A 20,989-nucleotide genomic window follows, 5' to 3' on the forward strand; every position below is an offset into this window, starting at 1 on the left:
TATCAAACCGGTATCTCATTTCTTGCCACACACGACGCAACTGGTCTTTAGTTACCGAATTCACGGCCGCAACAATTCGATGTCGTACCTCTTGAAGAGTAGCGGGCATAGGTGGGACATAAACACAGTCCTTTATGTACCCCCACAAATAAAAATCGCAGGGAGTAAGGTCTGGTGACCTGGGAGGCCACAGACGATGACATTGATCTTGTGCTCCTGCTCTTCCAATCCACCGTCCTGGAATGGTGTTATTTAGGTACCGTCGTACAGGTTCAGAGAAGTGTGGTGGGGCGCCATCTTGCATGAAGATGAAGTGATTTGAATCTTCCTGAAGTTGAGGAAATAGCCAGTTTTCTAACATGTCCAGGTAAATGGTTCCTGTGATAGTTTTCTCCATGAAAAAGAAAGGTCCATAAACTTTGTTTACCGAAATTGCACAAAAGACGTTAACCTTTGGTGAGTCTCTTTCATGTTGAATAACGTCCCTCGGAGTTTCACTCGCCCAAATTCGTACGTTATGCCGATTAACTTTACCAGAAATGTGAAACGTTGATTCATCTGAAAAAATTAATCGTTCGGCAAAATTGTCCTCTTCCATGTCCTGTAGAATTGCAGTTGAAAATTCGAACCTTTTGTTGTGGTCGTCAGGACGCAATGCTTGCAATAACTGCAGTTTGTACGGCTTCATGTGCAGACGCTTACTCAGAACGCGCCATACCGTTGTTTTAGACATGTTTAGTTCGTGACTTGCCCGTGTCGTGGATTTTCTAGGGCTCCTTTCGTAAGCTGCACGGACACGCTCGACATTTTCATCCGATGTGCGTGGACGACCCGTGCTTTTTCGCTTGCAGATGCAACCATCTTCTACGAATCTGTGATGCCACTCATAAATTTGCTTATGACGAGGCGGCTGTTTGTTGAATTGACGGCGGAATGCACGTTGCACACCAACAATGGACTCTAACTTTGCAAATTGCAGCACACAAAATGATCGTTCCTGTGGTGTCGTCGCCATTTTCCTACAAACAAACGCCAGCGCCACTGCGGATTTGCATGGAACTTCTGCGCGGACCATTGAAAAACTTTGAACCTTTCTCTGACAAGAAACGTTTGAATTGTGTTTCTATCATTTGTAGTTTTTGAGAAATAAATGTTTGAAATCTGCTCTTTCTTTTTGAAACGCCCTGTATTTGGTTGCACATCCTAACTACACAAAACTGGTGCCTGACTAGAAATATTTAAATAAGAATTACGTGAGAATGTAACAGAGCACAATTTAACTACAGCAAGAAAAAGCACGGAAAACGGCGATGGGAGACAATGATACTATCATCTCCTTTGCATTCATGCCATAAAAATGTCTCAGTGAGATTTGCATTACGATTCTACACATGCACTATTCTGGACAGAGGTTTAACCAATGCACGAGGTTGTGCGATAATTATTCAACATACTGTGTCTGCTGCTTGCAAACGGCCGAACTAGAGCACGTGGTGCATTCTGAAGCAAACTGTTGTGCTGCTTTGTAGAAAGCGCACGAAAGAACAGATTTTCTTGCAGAAATTTTAGCTCATTAAGCAAGCAAATTGTTAAAATAAAGCCTATTGCGCTGCCGTGGTGGACCAGAAAGGTCATTATTACCAAACACGTGGCACAAAATCGACACACAAAGACAAAAGCAACTTCCACAAAATATAAGATTAAAAATCATTAAAAATCATACTCGCTTCGACACAGTATTACACTCACGTACGGTTGAAGTGATCCTAACCAGCTTTTCCTAATCAGATTTACCGTTTGAAATTCTACTTCATCGTTGTTCAAAATGAACACAGCAACTTCCACACTTTTAACTAAAAAACCCAAAAATCGCCTATTTAAAGCAATATAATTATGGCACATTCGGAAAAATAACTCGCTTCACACGCTTCAGTCAAGCTGAAGTTCTCAAGTATTTCAACAGTTAAACAGAACGAAGTCCTAACTCAACCTCCTCCCTATCACCTGAAACCCCCTTAAAGAGCTACGATCCGTACTCAGCAAGCGTTCACCGAACAGTGCCGCTTTCTCTTTCGAGATTACCTAGCTCCCTGTGCAGCGGAAGCTACCACAGGGGTAACCCTCCGTCACCAACCTCACACACAAAAACAGCCTTCGACTAAGATGTGTAAACCTCTCTGTTCAGGTATTGGAAACCTATGTTTGTCATCCTGTGCTCCCCTTCTAACGAGAAGCAACGTCGTCTGCTCCCAGCAGACGATGACCAACTCAGCGTTTCCCACAAAACAAAACGGAAACCCCACATTAAGACACACATATAATATTCAATAGGCCTTATTTGAGTGCTCAGTCTTTCTGGAAGAGTTCGTGAATTGAGCTAAAATCAGGTAGTAAAGCGAGTAAGTTGTACCGAATTCGACAAGCGTCTTATGAAACGACTTCACAGACACGTTTCACATGTCTCCCCTATTTCGCGATAACACAAGACAAACTCCCTTTCTTTGAACTTTTTCGATGACATCCGTCAGTCCCACCGGGCGCGGATCCCACACTGCACAGCAATACTCCAGAACAGGGCGGACAAGCATTATGTAAGCTGTTTCTCTAGTAGACCTGTTGCACCTTCTAAGTGTTCTGCCAATGAATCGCAGTCTTTGGTTTGCTTTACCCACAACAGTATCTATGTGATCGTTCTAATTTAGGTTATTGGTAATCCCTAAGAATTTAGTTGAATTTACAGCTTTTCAAATTTGTGTAACTTATCGCATAATCGAAACTTCGCGGATTTCTTTTAGTACTCATCCGAATAGCTTCACACTTTTCTTTATTCACGGCCAATTTCCACTTTTTGCACCATACAGATATCTTACCTAAATCATTTTGCAATTCGTTCTGGCCATATGATGACTCTACAAGACGGTAAATGACAGCATCATCTGCAAACAATCTAAGACGGCTTCTCAGATTGTCTCCTATCTCGTTAAAATAGATCAGGAACAATAGAGGGCCTATAACACTTCCTTGTGGAGCGCCAGACATTACTTTTGTTTTACTCGATTACCTTCCATCTAATACTACGAACTGTGACCTTTCTGACAGGAAATCACGAATCCAGTTGTACAACTGAGGCGATATTCCATGGGTACGCAGTTTGGTTAGAAGACTCTTGTGAGGAACGGTGTCGAAAGCCTTCTGGAAATCTAAAAATATGGAATCAATTTGACATCCCGTATCGATAGCACTCATTACTTTATGTGTATAAAGAGCTAGTTGTGTTTTACAAGAACGACATTTTCTGAATCCGTGCTGACTGTGTCAATAAATCGTTTTCTTCGAGGTAATTAATATGTATATGTTCCAAAACCCTACTGTAAGTCCACGTTAGTGATATGGGACTGTAATTCAGCGGACTGCTCCTATTTCCCTTTTAGGGTATTGGTGGGACTTGAGCAATTTACCAGTCTTTAGGTACGGATCTTCCTGTGAGCGAGCGGTTGTACATAATTGCTAAATATGGAGCATACCCTGAAAGGAACCTGACTGGTATACAATCTGGACCGGAGGCCTTGCGTTTGTGAAGTGATGTTGGCTGCTTCGCTACACCGAGGATATCTACTTCTATGTTTCTTATCTGGGCAGTTGATCTTGATTGGAATTCATGAATATTTACTTCGTCTTCTTTGGTGAAGGGGTTTTGGAAAATCCTGTTTAATAGCTCTACTTTAGTGGCAGTGTCATCAGTGACTTCACCGTTGCTATCGCGCAGTGAAGGTATTGTTGTGTCTTGCCACTGGTGTGCTTTACGTATGACCAGAATCTCTTTGGGTTTCCTGGCTGATTCAGAGATAGAGTTTCGTTGTGGAAATTAATAAAAGCATCTGGCTTTGAAGTAAGCGCTATATTTCGAACTTCTGCAAAACTTTGCCAATCTTGTGATTCTTGAGTTTCTCCCGGCGTATTTGATAATCAAAATATCCACGGGTATGCTGCCGGTCTATAGTGTCCAACGGGCACAATATTTCGGCGATCATACATGTCGCCATAATCAGGTGAACTGACGGACTGAGCTCCTGTGAACGTGCCGGCACGGAGATCCGTACGCTGTGGCTACTCAGAGGGAACTGGGTTCGGTCGCCTTTTTTTTTTTTTTTTTTTTTTTGCACTTTTCATTCCCTTCTCAGATGGAGAAGGGCGGGCTGTTGTAGAGCGTGCGTTTAGTTCTTTTCAGCCAAGGGGTAAAATTTATTCTGCTGTGACACTCTTTATTTCTCTCGCTGGGGTGCAATAAAGGGGGGGAGGGTCTCTCCCAATTGGGAATTTATTTGCAGGAGTTTCGAATTTCGATGGCACCAATGACGACCTCATAAACCGTGACTGTGGCTATAATCTTAGCAAGACTTGGGAACCAGCGATCGGGTTAATCAAGAGTAAATCGAGCAAACGTATAGTTGTGACGACCACGGCGGACAGAGCCATCACACCGACGTCATCTCAGACGCCGTCGCAATCTGTTCCACCGCGCGACCGTGGCGTGGGGCGCGGACGGCGGAGGGAGCGCGCCGCGGGCGGAGGGTATTTAAATCGGCCGCCGCCGCGACCGAACCCAGTTCCCTCTGAGCAGCCATAGCGTACGGATCTCCGTGCCGGCACGTTCACAGGAGCTCAGTCCGTCAGTTAACCTGATGATGGCGACATGTATGATCGCCGAAATATTGTGCCCGTTGGACACTATAGACCGGCAGCATACCCGTGGATATTTTGATTTGCCAATCGTGTTTTTGTCATTTCTTGCATCCCTTTGTACCTGCGTCCTTTTTTTGGGGGGGGGGCTATCACATCCTCGGTAAGTCCCCGATTGAGTCGTACTACACAAGACTACGTGGTAATGAAAGGAACAATATTTCACCATTTCTCTATCCAGTTCGAGGTACGGTTGCCAGATTTAATGGGCAAAATTACCGAACTTTGCCTGGCGAGAGGGATTTTCTAAGCTGAAGGCTCAGATTGAACACAAACACTTAGCAAATGTAAAAATCATATTTATTATTGCTATTTACATATCTCAACAATTTTTATTAGTTATTATTTTTTTCTTGAAGTTGTTGCATGTTGCAGACTTCAAAGTAGAACGAATGCATAATTCTGTTTTCACCGTATCTACGTCTACATGAACACACTGCATTTCACACTTACGTGCCTGGCAGAGGGTTCGTCGAACCACTTTCCCTCTATTTTTCTACCTTTCCACTCTAAGTGCGGGTGGGAAAAACGAACACTTTTAAATCTTCTGTGCGAGCTCTGATTACTCTTATTTTATAACAATGATCATTTCTTCATATGTAATTGGTTGTCAACAAAATGTTTTCGCAATCGGAGGAGAACGCTGGAGATTGAAATTTCGTGAAAGGATATCGCAGCAACTAAAAACTCCCTTGTTTTAATGACTATTGACTACCACCCTTAACTTTGGCACTCTCTCCCCTGTTTCGCGATAATAAAAAACAAGGTACACTTCTTCGAACTTTACCGACGTCCTCTGTCAATCCCATCTGGTAAGTACCCAGTCTGCAAGGCAGAACTCTAGCAAAGGACGGACAACCGTAGTGTACTCAGTCTCTTTAGTAAACCTGTTGTGTCTGTTAAGTGTTTTCCCAATAAAACTTAATCTTACGGTTGCCTTCTCCATAATATTTTCTAGGTGATCGATTCAATATAAGATATTCGTAGTTTTAATTTCTGAGTATTTAGTTGAAGAACTGACAGCCTTTAGATTTGTGTGATTTATCATGTGACCGAAATGTACCAGATTCCTTTTGGTACTCAAGCGAATGAGCTCACACATTTCATTATTTGCCACTTTCTGCGCCATACAGATACCGTGTCTAAATCATTTCACTATTGGCTATGTTCTTCTGGTGACTTTATTAGACGGTAAACGATAGCATCATCTACAAACATTCTAACAAGGGAACCTCCCCATCGCACCCCCCTCAGATTTAGTTATAAGTTGGCACAGTGGATAGGCCTTGAAAAACTGAACACAGATCAATTGAGAAAACAGGAAGAAGTTGTGTGGAACTGTAAAAAAATAAGCAAAATATACAAACTGAGTACTTCATGGGAAGATAGGCAACATCAAGGACAGTGGCAACGGAGGAGCGCCGTGGTCTTGTGGTAACGTGAGCAGCTGCGGAACGAAAGGTCCTTGGTTCAAATCTTCCATCGAGTGAAAAGTTTAATTTTTTATGTTTAGTTTATGTGACAAACTCTTATGTTTTCATCACTTTTTTGGGAGTGATTATCACATCCACAAGAAAACCTAAATCGGGCAAGGTAGAAGAATCTTTTTACCCATTCGCCAAGTGTACAAGTTAGGTGGGTCGACAACATATTCCTGTCATGTGACGCACATGCCGTCACCAGTGTCGTATAGAATATATCAGATGTGTTTTCCTGTGGAGGAATCGGTTGACCTATGACCTTGCGATCAAATGTTTTCGGTTCCCATTGGAGAGGCACGTCCTTTCGTCTACTAATCGCACAGACACTAAACTTATTACAGTGAACAGAGACGTCAATGAACGAACGGACAGATAATAAATATGCAAAAATAAAGAAAGTAAAATTTTCACTTGAGGGAAGACTTGAACCAAGGACTTCTCGTTCCGCAGCTGCTCACGCTACCACGGGACCACGGCGCTCCTGAACTGATATCGTCCATGATGTTGCCTATGTGGCCCATGGAATACTCAGTTTGTATATTTTGCTTATTTTTTCACAGTTCCACACAACTTCTTCCTGTTTTCTCAATTGATCTGTGTTCAGTTTATCAAGGCCTATCCACTGTGCCAACTTATAACTAAATCTGAGGGGGGTGCGATGGGGAGGTTCCCTTGTAAGAGGGCTACTCAGATTGTCTCCTAAATCATTGTTATAAATCACCTCGGGGAACGCCAGATATTACTTCTGTTCTATTCGACGACTTTCCGTTAGTTACTACGGACTGTGATCTTTCCGACAGTTGCACAAATAGGCACCCAACTTTACTGTAAGCCGCTGGTGAGGAATGGTAACAAAAGCCTTCTGGAAATCTAGAAATATGGGATGATTTTGAGATCCCCTGTTGATAGCACTCATTACTTCGTGAGAATAAAGAGCTAGTTGGGTTTTACAAGAACGAAGTTTCCGGTATCAGTACTGACTGTGTGTTAACATTTTCTCGAAGTAGTTCATAATACACTGAGGGAAAAAACGCAGCACCAAAGAATAATTAATGTAGAATAATGAAATTTCTGGAATAAATTTGTCTAGGTACTGTATTTAAGCGATTAACATTGCAAGATTACGCGCGAGATAAGTTTTTTGCAACTGTGAAATACAGGTACATTAATAACCAATATCATCGCCAGACTGTTGAGTCCAAGTATACAAACGTGCATTCATTGTGAAGTACGGGTGTCGGTTGTAAGTTTGTGGGACCGAGTTCCAAGCCTGTTGTAATTGGTCGGTCAATACGGGATGGTTAATGCTGTTTGTAGATGACGCTGGAGTTGTTATCCGATGTCCCATATGCGCTCGACTGGAAAGAGATCTGGTGATCGAGCAGGCCACGCACTGTAGAGCATGTTGGATTACGATAGCGGTGTGTGTGGGCGAGCGTTATTCTGTTGGAAAACACACCTTGGAATGCTATTCACGAATAGCAGCACAACAGGTCGAATCACCAGATTGACGTAGATACACTCCTGGAAATGGAAAAAAGAACACATTGACACCGGTGTGTCAGACCCACCATACTTGCTCCGGACACTGCGAGAGGGCTGTACAAGCAATGATCACACGCACGGCACAGCGGACACACCAGGAACCGCGGTGTTGGCCGTCGAGTGGCGCTAGCTGCGCAGCATTTGTGCACCGCCGCCGTCAGTGTCAGCCAGTTTGCCGTGGCACACGGAGCTCCATCGCAGTCTTTAACACTGGTAGCATGCCGCGACAGCGTGGACGTGAACCGTATGTGCAGTTGACGGACTTTGAGCGAGGGCGTATAGTGGGCATGCGGGAGGCCGGGTGGACGTACCGCCGAATTGCTCAACACGTGGGGCGTGAGGTCTCCACAGTACATCGATGTTGTCGCCAGTGGTCGGCGGAAGGTGCACGTGCCCGTCGACCTGGGACCGGACCGCAGCGACGCACGGATGCACGCCAAGACCGTAGGATCCTACGCCGTGCCGTAGGGGACCGCACCGCCACTTCCCAGCAAATTAGGGACACTGTTGCTCCTGGGGTATCGGCGAGGACCATTCGCAACCGTCTCCATGAAGCTGGGCTACGGTCCCGCACACCGTTAGGCCGTCTTCCGCTCACGCCCCAACATCGTGCAGCCCGCCTCCAGTGGTGTCGCGACAGGCGTGAATGGAGGGACGATTGGAGACGTGTCGTCTTCAGCGATGAGAGTCGCTTCTGCCTTGGTGCCAATGATGGTCGTATGCGTGTTTGGTGCCGTGCAGGTGAGCGCCACAATCAGGACTGCATACGACCGAGGCACACAGGGCCAACACCCGGCATCATGGTGTGGGGAGCGATCTCCTACACTGGCTGTACACCACTGGTGATCGTCGAGGGGACACTGAATAGTGCACGGTACATCCAAACCGTCATCGAACCCATCGTTCTATCATTCCTAGACCGGCAAGGGAACTTGCTGTTCCAACAGGACAATGCACGTCCGCATGTATCCCGTGCCACCCAACGTGCTCTAGAAGGTGTAAGTCAACTACCCTGGCCAGCAAGATCTCCGGATCTGTCCCCCATTGAGCATGTTTGGGACTGGATGAAGCGTCGTCTCACGCGGTCTGCACGTCCAGCACGAACGCTGGTCCAACTGAGGCGCCTGGTGGAAATGGCATGGCAAGCCGTTCCACAGGACTACATCCAGCATCTCTACGATCGTCTCCATGGGAGAATAGCAGCCTGCATTGCTGCGAAAGGTGGATATACACTGTACTAGTGCCGACATTGTGCATGCTCTGTTGCCTGTGTCTATGTGCCTGTGGTTCTGTCAGTGTGATCATGTGATGTATCTGACCCCAGGAATGTGTCAATAAAGTTTCCCCTTCCTGGGACAATGAATTCACGGTGTTCTTATTTCAATTTCCAGGAGTGTATTTGCAGTCAGGGTGCGTGGGATAACCATGAGAGCTCTCCTACTGTCACACGAAATCTCACCCTAGACCGTAACTCCACGTGTAGATCCAGTGTGTCTAGCATGCAGACAGGTTGGTTGCAGGCTCTCAACTGATCTGCTCCTAACCAACACACGGCCGTCAGTGGCACATAGGCAGAACCAGTTTCCACAAGAAAGCACAACGGACCTCCACCTGCCTTCCAATGGGCTCTCGTTTGACACCACTGAACTCGCAGGTGAGAGTGGATTGGGGTCAGTGGAACGCGCGCTACAGTGCGTCTGGCTCTGACCTGTCCATCAAGTAAGTGATCTGTAACAGTTCATTGTATCACTGCGGTGTCAGCTGCTGCTACAGATACAATGCGTCAGAGCCATACTCCGAACACTGGTCTCCCCTCTCGTAGTGTCACGTGGCCGACTGGTGACCGTACGTTTCCTTGACTACCACTACCAACAGTGATGTACAGTAGCTACATTCCTGCCAAGTTTTTCTGCAGTATCGTAAAAGGAACATCCAGTTTCTCACAGACCTATTACACGACCTCGTTCCAATTTAATGAGGTGTTAATAACGGCATCTTCCTCACCTTAGCGGCATTCTTGGCTAACATCATCTCAACACATCCTATCTCATAAGTGACTAACGCTCACGACCGTTACAGCGTATATGTATAGCAAACCCGATTTGCATCCTCATAGTGACGCTATAAGCGCCACTCTTATCCGCCTGGTGCGGACTTTAAATAGACCTCTTTCAGATGCTATTGAATGCAAGCCTGCAAACGTGCATACATTGTGAAGTGCGGGTGTCGGATGTAAGTTTGTGGGACCGAGTTCCAAGCCTGATGTAATTGGTCGGTCAATTTCCTTTCTTGAGTATTGATAGGACCTGTGCATCTTTACAGTCTTAGGTACGGATCTTTAGGCGAGGGGATGACTATGACTGAAGTATGGGTTTGTTATATCTGCATACTCAAAGTTATTTAATTGTTATACAATCTGGACCGGAGGAGTTGCCTTTATTATGCTATTTAAACTGCTTTACTACGCCGAAGACATCTACTTTTAAGTTACTCATGATGGCAGCAGTCCATGATTCGAATTCTGGAATATTTACTTCGTCTTCTTTGGTGAAGGTATTTCGAAAGGCTTTATTAAGTCTGCTTTAGTAGCGCTATCGTCGATAGTATTTCCATTACTATCACGCAGAGGAGGCATTGATTGCGTCTTGCCGCTAGCATCCTTTACAAACGACCAGAATATCTCTGGATTTTCTGCCAGGTTTCGAGACACGGATTCATTGTGGAAACTATTATAAGCATCTCACATTGAAGTCCGCACTAAATTTCGAGCTTCTGTGAAACATCGTCAGTCTTGGGGATTTTGCTTTCTTTTAAATTTAGTATGTTTCTTTGTGGCTTCTGCAACAGTCTTCTGACCTGCTTTGTGTACCGTGGAGATCAGTTCTGTCTTATTAATTCATTTGGTACGAATTATCCACTGTTGTCGATATCAACACTCAGTTTCTTTCTGGCGTCAGACAATAAAATGATTACGACGGTTCCATGCAGCAGTGCCTACGTGGACAGAGTCTTCAGTCACATAGAAAATTCGAATGACTGAAGACTTTCCACGTAGGCGTTGCTGCATGGAACCGCTACTACCCTTTTGATAATTTGTTTTACCTTAGGCGCTTCCTGTCCGTTTACAAACTTTTCCATGAAAACGGGTTTTTCGACGTAGGAGCTTGACTTCGTGGTTATTCCAAAGTTTTATTTAGGATCTATCTTTATCAGTGTCACGAATGCAGCACGCGTCATCCGTCAGCAGCGTGCAAACTTTTACGGACTTTATGATGTCTAGTTTGTGGGGCGCTCAACTGCTCGGTCATCAGCGCCCGTATGAAGTCCCAATTTTTACACAGACCAGTGTTGACACAATACAAACTAGCCACTGTTACAAATGATGATGATGACAACACAAACAACCAGTTCCTGGGCAGAGAAAATTCCCAGCCCGACCAGGAATCGAACCCAGGATCCCATGATCGAGAGACAAACAACGCTAGCCACTAGACCATGAGCTGCGGACTTTTATGGACTTGATTTTGCAAGTCTGCAAATAAATTAGTGACACAAATGGAGTTCTAAAAATACTGAACCACTCTTATTTTGGTACCGAACATGGGGCTTAGATACAGAACAATTAGGTAAGAAAAAACTTAAAATCTGGCAATGCAGCTCCCAGGGAATCTGTCACCATATGATACGTACACAACCACCACCACCACCACCACCACCACCACCATCACAGCTGCTGCAACTAGTGCTGACAGTGCTATCACCACCAGTCAGCGCCACCAGTCACCATCGATATAAAACTTCCTGGCAGGTTAAAACTGTGTGCCGGGCTGAGACTCCAACTCGGGACCTTTGCCTTTCGCGGGCAAGTGCTCTACCATCTGAGCTACCCAAGCACGACTCACGCCCTGTCCTCACAGCTTTACATCAGCCAGTACCTCGTCTCCCACCTTCAAAACTTCATAGAAATTAATTTGCGTAACTCCACTGTGAAACAGGGAAGGAAAATCCGTTACATCACACTCCCTTCGTAAAAAGACTTTACTCGCCCACATTCAATTGAAACTTGTCGTATATGATTCCATGGAAATTCAAAGGGGAACTAATACTCGGTGCACAACCCTAAGCCAGCATACACTATTTGAATCTCACTAACATCCCTGCTTGCATGTGTAAATTTCACAGTGCCTCCTATTTCTTCAATTTCACCATTCAAAAACGCGTTCTTGAAGTTTCGTGCACGCAACAGTGACAAACGGCGCAAGGTGTACACCATATTATCATCTGGAGAAATTACAACGTTCTCACCAACAAAAATATGAACCTCGAATGCACCAGGTTTCACACATTCACGATGAAATTATTTCGTTTTTAAATTAATTATTTGTTTAAATCATATACGTCAGCAAAGGAAACTGTATATCAGCCATATACTTAACGACCAATACAGCAGACTTGCCTTGCTTTCTGCAGTGTACAGCTCAGCGTCGACACGTCCACTCGCGACGAGGCTTCAAGCCATTCTGGTCCACCAAGCCACGCTGCCTTTACATTTTGTGTTCCCTTTCATTCTACTCGCGTGACAGATTTAACTAAGCCTTTTGCATTTGGCCAATACCTAAATAATTGTGTAGGAAGGCTGTTTAGGTTTTTATGTTGGTAACGCCACGTAGCGCTCTATATGAAAATCACTGACTGTGCTGTGTGAAGTCTGTGGCTGGTCTGCATTGTTGCAATATTGCTGTTGTTGTGTTGGGCAGCTCCATGTGAACAGCGCATAGCGTTGGGCAGTTGGGGGTGAGCCGCCAGCAGTGGCGGATGTGGGGAGAGAGATGGCGGAATTTGGAGAGCGGACAATCTGGACGTGTGTCCATCAGAAAGAGTAAATTTGTAATATTGGCTATCATGGGCTGATATATATATATGACTTCTGAACACTATTGAGGTAAATACATTATTTGTTCTCTATCAAAATCTTTCATTTGCTAACTACGCCTATCAGTAGTTAGTGCCTTCAGTAGTAAGAACCTTTTATTCAGCTGGCAGTATTGGTGCTCGCTGTATTGCAGTAGTTCGAGTAACGAAGATTTTTGTGAGATAAGAATTCATGAAAGGTATAGGTTATTGTTAGTCAGGGCCATACTTTTGTAGGGATTACTGAAAGTCAGATTGCGTTGCGCTAAAAATATTGTGTGTCAGTTTAGCGAATGTCTGAGTACGTTCAGTTCTGCTCAGCTGTTTGAAAATCAAATAATGTAAGAGGTTTATCAGCACAGTAATATATAAATTTTTTAAGGGGACGTTACAATTGGTGCGTTTTTCATGATAGTGATACATTTGGTTTTCTCTGCAGAGACTCTTAAAACAGCTCCACTGACCATTTTTTAAGAGAGAGAGAGAGAGAGAGAGAGAGAGAGAGAGAGAGAGAGAGAGAGAGAGAGGTACTCTTAGTTCTGTATCTGCCAGATTTTCAGGACGTACAGCAAAATCGTCTGAAAATTGCAAGCAGTTTATTTCAATACATTGCTCCAGTCCTACTAGTTTTATTGATGGCACTTTATATCCTTTTAATTTTCCATTACAAATTCTTAGCATATTTTCTAACGAACAGTTGAAGAAAACTGAAGATAAGCCGTCATCTTATCTTACACCCGTATTTTTATTTTAGAGGCCTTAGAAATATCGTTCATGAACTTTACGTTTGAGACTGACTCAGTAAGTGTTATAGATTTGTCAGTTTAGTTTTAACTCCAAAATTTCAGATTAATTGGTGTAGTGCTTCCCGTTCAACAGAGAAAGTTGCCTTCTTAAAATACACAAATGTTTGAAATGTGTCTTTGATATTCATTTAGCTTTTGGTTGAAAGGGCAAACTCAGTGCAGCCCTGTTAGCTATTGTAGTGACAACGTTCAGTACTCACCCCCAATTCCTTGAGCATGGCGACGTCTCTCCTATACTTGTGATAGGAGTCGGCTGCCACATCGCCGTTACTGCAGTCAACCGAATAGTTGGGGTTCCTGTGCACCAAGTTATCCCATATGCTCTCTCCTTTACCTAAAAAACACGTTCAATAAAGCTCCACGTATCTATTACGACATCGTATGTTTCAAGCTTTAGCAAGTTTATCTTATAACTAAAATTATTTCGCAAACATGCTACATTTCATTTAAGTCAGACGTAAATGAACAATGGTAGTCAACTGATGACGAGAATGATTTCCGTTCCTTCGGTACATACGCGCATACTTAAGAGCGCCGAATGCTCGCTCACCCGCGTCTGCAAGTGCAACGAGAATTACAGTGACATTTTCTATCCGAAAAGGGAAGACAGACTATTTTCGCCATCTGTTTGAATATTCGACGCTGCTTTTGGCCAGGTTTGGATGTTAAATATGGCTGCCAATTATGATTAACTATACTGCATTAGACCAGTACCGAGGTTATGGAAGCAATCTACGAATACGCAGCGCCGGAGAACCTCTAGTAGGTAAGCATTTTCTTTAGTCCCGTCAAATTTTGGTACTCAAGAATTTTTGGAATCAATGTGCTCTGCAAACACAGTGGCTTACAGAACAGAGGGTTAGGCTCTACTTCCGTACCAATCGGATACCGGGAATTCTAGCACAATACAAATTTCCTGAAATTCGTAGCTAGGTCATCCCCTGTATCTCTATTTTTACAATGCCGCAAACATACTGAATTACTCAGTGGAAGAGAAGTTTGTCACCTAGAAGAGGCACTCCAAAGGACGATTCTTCGAACTATAGCTTTTCCTGACTGCCTGTTAAACGAAAGGATGTGAAGTTTTGGAATTTTCTCCATCATGTGAAGCTTCGGGTTTATAAAGATCACGCGTCCCTCGAGTCTATAATGGAATCAAAGACGTCTCGTGCGAGTAATTCCCTAGGTTTTACACAACGAGAATTAAATTTGGAGATGCGTTACATAACGAAATATCTCTGATGTCAAGTCGGGGCTTCCTCTAATTGTAAAAGACGCTACAAGCATACAGTGCATAGGAAAAGGGTGAAAAGGTAAGATTAGTCGCATGTATATAGGGCGAACCAAAATTCGCGTACTCTGATCACAACGCGATTTCTTTCATACTAATAGTGTCAATATGTGTAACAAAATTTCGTTCCGTACATAATTTCGGAAGAAAATGGACGTGGAAGAAAGGCATTTTGGCGACACTAACCGCATGAAAGACATCAGCAGTTAATATTGTGTAGTTGTGGTTCCCAATGCAGTGAATATCGTTTTGCTTTAGAACACTCGAGTTCGAGAGGTAGATTCGAGGATTTAACTTTTTTTCTATATTGCATGATATGGTACCTCGCTTGTGATTCGTTATACAGCAATTACAGCGGGGCTCACAGAAAACAGCATCATAATTTAATACCAACAGAGAATCATTGTTTGCTTTACACTTTTACAGATGTATTTTGCCTTTAAGTATGTACTGTGTTGTCTTACACACACAACCTTGCATGCTTTATGGTCCGTTAACAGCACTGTTTCCGTTCTCTTCAGTTACAACCCTTTCCCTAAATAAATAAATAAAATTTGAAGAAGAACAGATTTATAGCCATCAGCTGTACAAATTTAACTTTATTCCTTACTGATTTTAGTTTCTATAAGCATCATCACTGAAAGACTAAATAAAAACTTAAATGTATACAAAAAGAACGAAAAATATAAGAATTATACTTACCTACATCACAATCTTAGTCAGTACTTACAAAGCAGTGCATCAGAGGGAACGAAAATGCATGTTACTCATACAAAACTCATTATCATATCAAGTACGACGTCTCACAGTGGTATGTGAAATACACATAATTCAGCCGACGTCAAATCACGCAGACAGGCTGCGTAAAGACTACTGTCAGTTACAGGGTGTATCTCATCAAAGGCACACGTAAACTAAGACCACCAAACGGTCTAACATCAAAGAGTAAAAACATACGAGGATCTGTAATTTAGTCTTTAGAAGAAGAGTACAATTTATGCAAGAATAGTTCAGTGTTGGCAACATGTTGTGGTCACGATCAACAAACGGCATAAATTTACGTCGTAAAACATGGCAACCAAACCAATCGTAGATCTTAAAAATGATGTCTTGCATGGTCTAATAACATTATATAAAGACATTTGCAGACAGTAATGTCAGTCAATGGGCTTGTTATCCAAGCAGAGCAACGACGTAATCCTATATTTAAGACGCAATATTGTCAGTCTTCTCACCATCAAGGTGGAGGTAACAAAACGTAACGCGTATTGACACTGAGTTTTATGATCAGATCACCATCAAAGCCGTAATTGAACCGATAGGTAACATAGTGATGAAGTAATTTTTTTATATCATAAACATCGAATGCTAGAGACAGTAAGGTCAGCTGCTGTGGATATAAGACCAATAATTTTTGACAATATAGAAACAAAAAAGAAATAAAATCAGGGACTTATATAAGATATGGACCTATAGTACAGGTCACTAATGAAACATGAATTTAACAAAACCTAGACCTCGGGCTACGGATGACATGACCATTACACACAGGAAGTGGTTACATGGGTAGGGGGGCTGTGTGTAGGGGAATGGGCAGATTTTTAGGTACGAGCGTCTCGGGAAACTACAGAAGGGAAATCAGTATAATATATGTAGTACAAACACGGCAAGGTAGACCTAGCTAGTCGTAAATTGTCGTAGCTGTGTTGGCAAAGAATTGGAGCTCCAAGCGCTAATAGAAAGCAAATCGTTATAGGTACGGAAAATTGGCCAAAGACGGAAATAAGATCAGCCGAAATTTTTGCAAAGGACAAAAGCGTGTTCAGAAAGTATAGATTAAATATAGTTGGTGGTGGAGTGTTTCTTGCTGTCGGAAGCAGTTTACCTTGTCGTGAAATTGAAGTACATAGTTCCCGTGAGTTAGTATGGTACTTCACAATCGGAATGACCAGAAATGTCACAATACACGAGCATAAAACATGTTCCAAAATTATGCAACAGACCGACGACAGAGAAATAGGCCTATAGTTCTTTGCGTCTTTTCGATCACCCTTCTTGAAAACAGGAATGACTTAGAGAAAAGCTTAATTATTAGGAATGCTTCTCTTCTCCAAATACCTATAGTACACCGCTGCTAGAACAAGCGCATATTCTTTGGCATACTCTATGTAGAATCTAACTGGTATCCCACAGGTCCAGTGGCCTTTCCTGTGTTGAGCGATTTCAGTTGCTTTTCTGTCCCATGGTCACTTATTTCGATATCTGTCATTTCATCATTCATTCATCGGACAGTTTAAAGGAAGAACTACAGTGCCATCTTCCTCTGTGAAACAGTTTTGGAAAAAGGCGTTTAATATTTCGGCATTTTCCGTTTCATCCTCCGATTCAGTGCCCTTATGGTTACGGAGTGTGTGGAGAAATGGCTTCAATCCGTTTACTGATTTAACAGAAGTGCAAAACTTCCTAGGATTTTCTGTCAAGTCAGTAGATAGTATTTTACTTTCAAATGACTTGAACACTACACGCATGTTATTCCTTACGCTACTTTTGGTTTCGTTTGGTTTTTGTTTGTCTTTGAGGCATTGGCTGCGTTTAAATTTGTAGTGTAGTTCTCTCTGCTTTCGAGCAGCTTTTTACCGCGATTGTCAAACTATGTCGGATCTTTTCCGTCGCTCACAATTTTGCACGACATATACCTGTCTAAAACAATGCTCGTGAGCGTTGTCCACTGACCCTCAACACTGCTAGTGCTGGAAGTGAAATGTTCGCGTTGACCTGTCCTGTAACCTGCAATCATTTTCTTGTCGCTCTTATCAAACAGGAAGATCTTTCCAGAACGAGATTTTCACTCTGCAGCGGAGTGTGCGCTGATATGAAACTTCCTGGCAGAGTAAAACTGTTTGGCGGACCAAGACTCGAACTCGGGAACTTTGCCTTTCACGGGCAAGTGCTCTCAAGGTTCGCAGGAGAGCTTCTGTAAAGCTTGGGTAGCTCAGATTGTTGAACACTTGCCCGCGAAAGGCAAAGGTCCCGAATTCGAGTCTCGGTCCAGCACACAGCTTTAATCTGCCAGGAAGTTTCAGGAAGATCTTCCTCTCTTTCTTCGCATTCCTAGTTACAGCCGTATTCAGTGATGATGTAACAGTCTTACGGTCACTGATTACCTGTTCCACTCTGATTCAAAAAGTTCGGGTCTGTTTGTCACAACAGGTAACTTATCACCATCACCAGTTGGTTTTATGAGTAACTGCTCGAGATAATACTGTATGTAAATTAAAGGGGGATCACTGTTATCAGCTGCAGCGGGACATTTGGCGGAGTCAGCGGCGACGAGCGAAAATGTGTACCGGACCGGTATTCGAACCCGGGATCTCCTGCTTACTAGGCAGATGTGGTAACCAATGCGCCATCCGGGTCACAGCGTTATCGCAACTGCACGGACTACCTCGGTACGCCTCTTGGCCGATTCACTCTCCCATCGAGCACCACCTATCCGAAGTCCACCTGTCAATTCTACTTCGGGACTGGGTTCGAATCCCGGTCCAGTACATATTTTCGCTCGTCGCTGCTGATTCTGCTTAATGTCCCGCTGCAGCTGATAGCAGTAATCCCCCTTCAATTTACATACAGTGTTTCACAGCTGCTGGATCTGCGTGATGTCTATTCTTTCGAAGGAACAGAGGCTGCGCATTCAATTAATGCTAAAGGTAATTTTCGGATAAGGCATTTAGAACCATTTCAAACGATTATCTGCCCGTATCCCCCGCCATACTGACTTGAGTCTCCTAGGCTACAGCTGGCAAGGAGACATTTCTTTCTAAAACCATAAAATGTAAAACTATAAGTACAAAAACTATAAAATGTTCGCCAAGTTTCCCTTCAAATATTCCGCCATCATTGCTCCGGAGGCGGCGGGTCTATAAAAAGATCTGATGATCATGTTTGATCCACTGTTAACACTTATCTTCCCGCAAATTATTTCGCATTCCGAGTCTGTACTTATCTCAATAGATATTATCGTATTTTTGATTGCTGTAAAAACACCGCCACCAGTGTTCACCCTATCTTTGCGATAAACATTTCAGTTGGAGTTTCGAATATCATTGCTGTTAACTTCAAAGTCATTCAGCTTTCTGTACCTGTAATATGGATACTGTTATCGTTTGTGAGCGAAATTAGTTCCAGGACCTTTCCATAGACGCTTCTGCAGTTAATTAATATTATATTAACATTTTATTTCTCCGATCTGCTATGACAGATGCTGTCTTGTCTGGGATTGGTATGCATCTCATCGGTCATGTGGAGGGATTTCTCCATCCTCAAAGATCAACGTGTCCACGCTCCATGTACTCCACTACCATAGTAGCAGCTTCTTACATGTAGTGTGCACCAGATCTATTGAGTGGGGGGTCTTATATTTCTCCAGCCGATAGCGGAGGTCGAGAAACTCGCATCCAAGATCGTCACGGAATCGTGTGAGCCTCTGGTTTAAACCTTCCACCACGCTCCAAAGTGAAGGACCATGATCGGTTCTGGGGACAAAACGATATCTCTGCTTCCTCCCCTTGAGCAAGGCTAGCTGTCTTCACGAAATCAGCCAGCCGCCTGTAGGAACCGGGGAGGGCCTCTGAACGCAGACGGCAGGCCTCATTCGTGCCGACATGAGCCACGATTTGCTGCCAGGTGCACCAAGTGCGCTGAGTCACTACCGCCAGAGCCTACTCCAGGTCTCGGACGAAACCCCTGGCAAGCAAACTTGGCACTGGCCTTCTTCCCCGGCCTGCCCGCAATTTCCCTGAGGAGCCCCACGTCTCACCTAACACTGGAGCTCCCAATAACAACCAGTCACACGCTCTGCGTTGTCCATACTTCTCAGGAAGATCAACCACAATCCTGGCAGTAGAGGCGTCACGTGCTGACTCAGAAGTACTTTCAACAGTAGGCAATACTTTAGATTTGTTTTAATACGTAAAGTGACAGTCGTAGGGCCGATATGCACTTGCGGTATCCGTCCAAAGATTCAAAACCCCGCAACTGTTCGCCAGTCACCGCTGGACAAGTGTCTAACGACAGGTAGATGCGAATCTAAAGGCTCAGTGGCAACTGCAGTTCTAGGTGACACTATGGGCTCCATAGGTGCCAAAGCTTTCGTCTAAGGTGTCCCAACGCCGCTACTGCCAAGGGCAATGGCCTGTAGCCTGTCGACCGTGGCCAACGCAGCTTCCAGCTGTTTACAGACAGTGGACAACTCCCCTTGCATCTGTACACAACACACGCAATCCTCACAGATTTTTAATCAGTCTTTCTGTACATTACAACTAATGTAACACTAATACAAGAAATAGCTGAGTGCAATCTAAGTTCTCCTGGTAAGAACCAAGTTGTCCAACTTGTCCAGTAGTGACACTGATATGAAACAAAACATTTATTTCAAACAACCAACGAACTCTGCAGGAAAAATGACTTCTTTGATATACGTAGTGACCTTGTACCATTCTAGTCTTAGACCATTCACATAATGCACAGAAGTAGTGGAATCTACAAGGCACTAAACCTAATGGTCACAAAAACTTTCCATACGCACCATCCTCGTTCCAGGCGCCCTCTGTCTGGTAGGCAGACGTGGCTGTGCCCATCAGGAAGCCGTCAGGCAGCCGTGACAAGTCCACAGCCGATTTCTCCGCTACTACTGCAGACACAACTGCGACCAGTAGCACCAGCATTAGGCTGCTCTCTGCAACAGCAAGCCACGCGCAACTTTTCCCTTGTCCTGTCTTCGACAAATACAGAAATCTGTAGGGCATTGTTAGTTGGGTAGACTCTACACTTAACTGGAAATACTTTCTTTCTTTGCGCACTGGTACCTTTCCCTTACCAAGTGAGAGATGTGTCATGTTAGCTGAATACCCTGCAATGCCAGGTTTTTATTTATTCCAGGGTTCTATTACAAAGGAAAACAAAGAACTGTGTTTCTAGTGTAATATCCTCTCTCTCTCTCTCTCTCTCTCTCTCTCTCTCTCTCTCTCCATCCCCCGCCCCCCCCCCCCCCCCCCCCACTCTCGGTCCATCTTCTCCTCCCCCCGTGTCCATCTCTTCCTTCCCCTATGTCTGCCCACGTAATATGCACCCGCTCCCCTCCATGGGAGCTAGGTGGTTCTCAACCCCTCAGTCCTCCTCCTTTCCAGACAATAAGGGCTATGTGCAACATGTATGGT

At 44.0% G+C, this 20,989-nt stretch overlaps 1 protein-coding gene across 1 annotated transcript in view; it reads right to left on the reverse strand.

The window, feature by feature from the left end:
* Positions 1-20,497, reverse strand: part of LOC124622928 (myrosinase 1-like) — a 197,487-nt gene extending 176,990 nt beyond the window's left edge. The window contains exons 1-2 of the mRNA XM_047148718.1: positions 20,359-20,497; positions 13,684-13,817 (exon numbers count right to left, since the gene is read on the reverse strand). Coding sequence (XP_047004674.1) covers positions 13,684-13,817; positions 20,359-20,497 — 273 coding nt within the window. The remainder of the gene's footprint in view (positions 1-13,683; positions 13,818-20,358) is intronic.
* Positions 20,498-20,989: the final 492 nt, after the last annotated feature.

Source organism: Schistocerca americana, chromosome 7 (assembly GCF_021461395.2).
Source record: "Schistocerca americana isolate TAMUIC-IGC-003095 chromosome 7, iqSchAmer2.1, whole genome shotgun sequence".
Taxonomy (NCBI): Eukaryota; Metazoa; Arthropoda; class Insecta; order Orthoptera; family Acrididae; genus Schistocerca; species Schistocerca americana.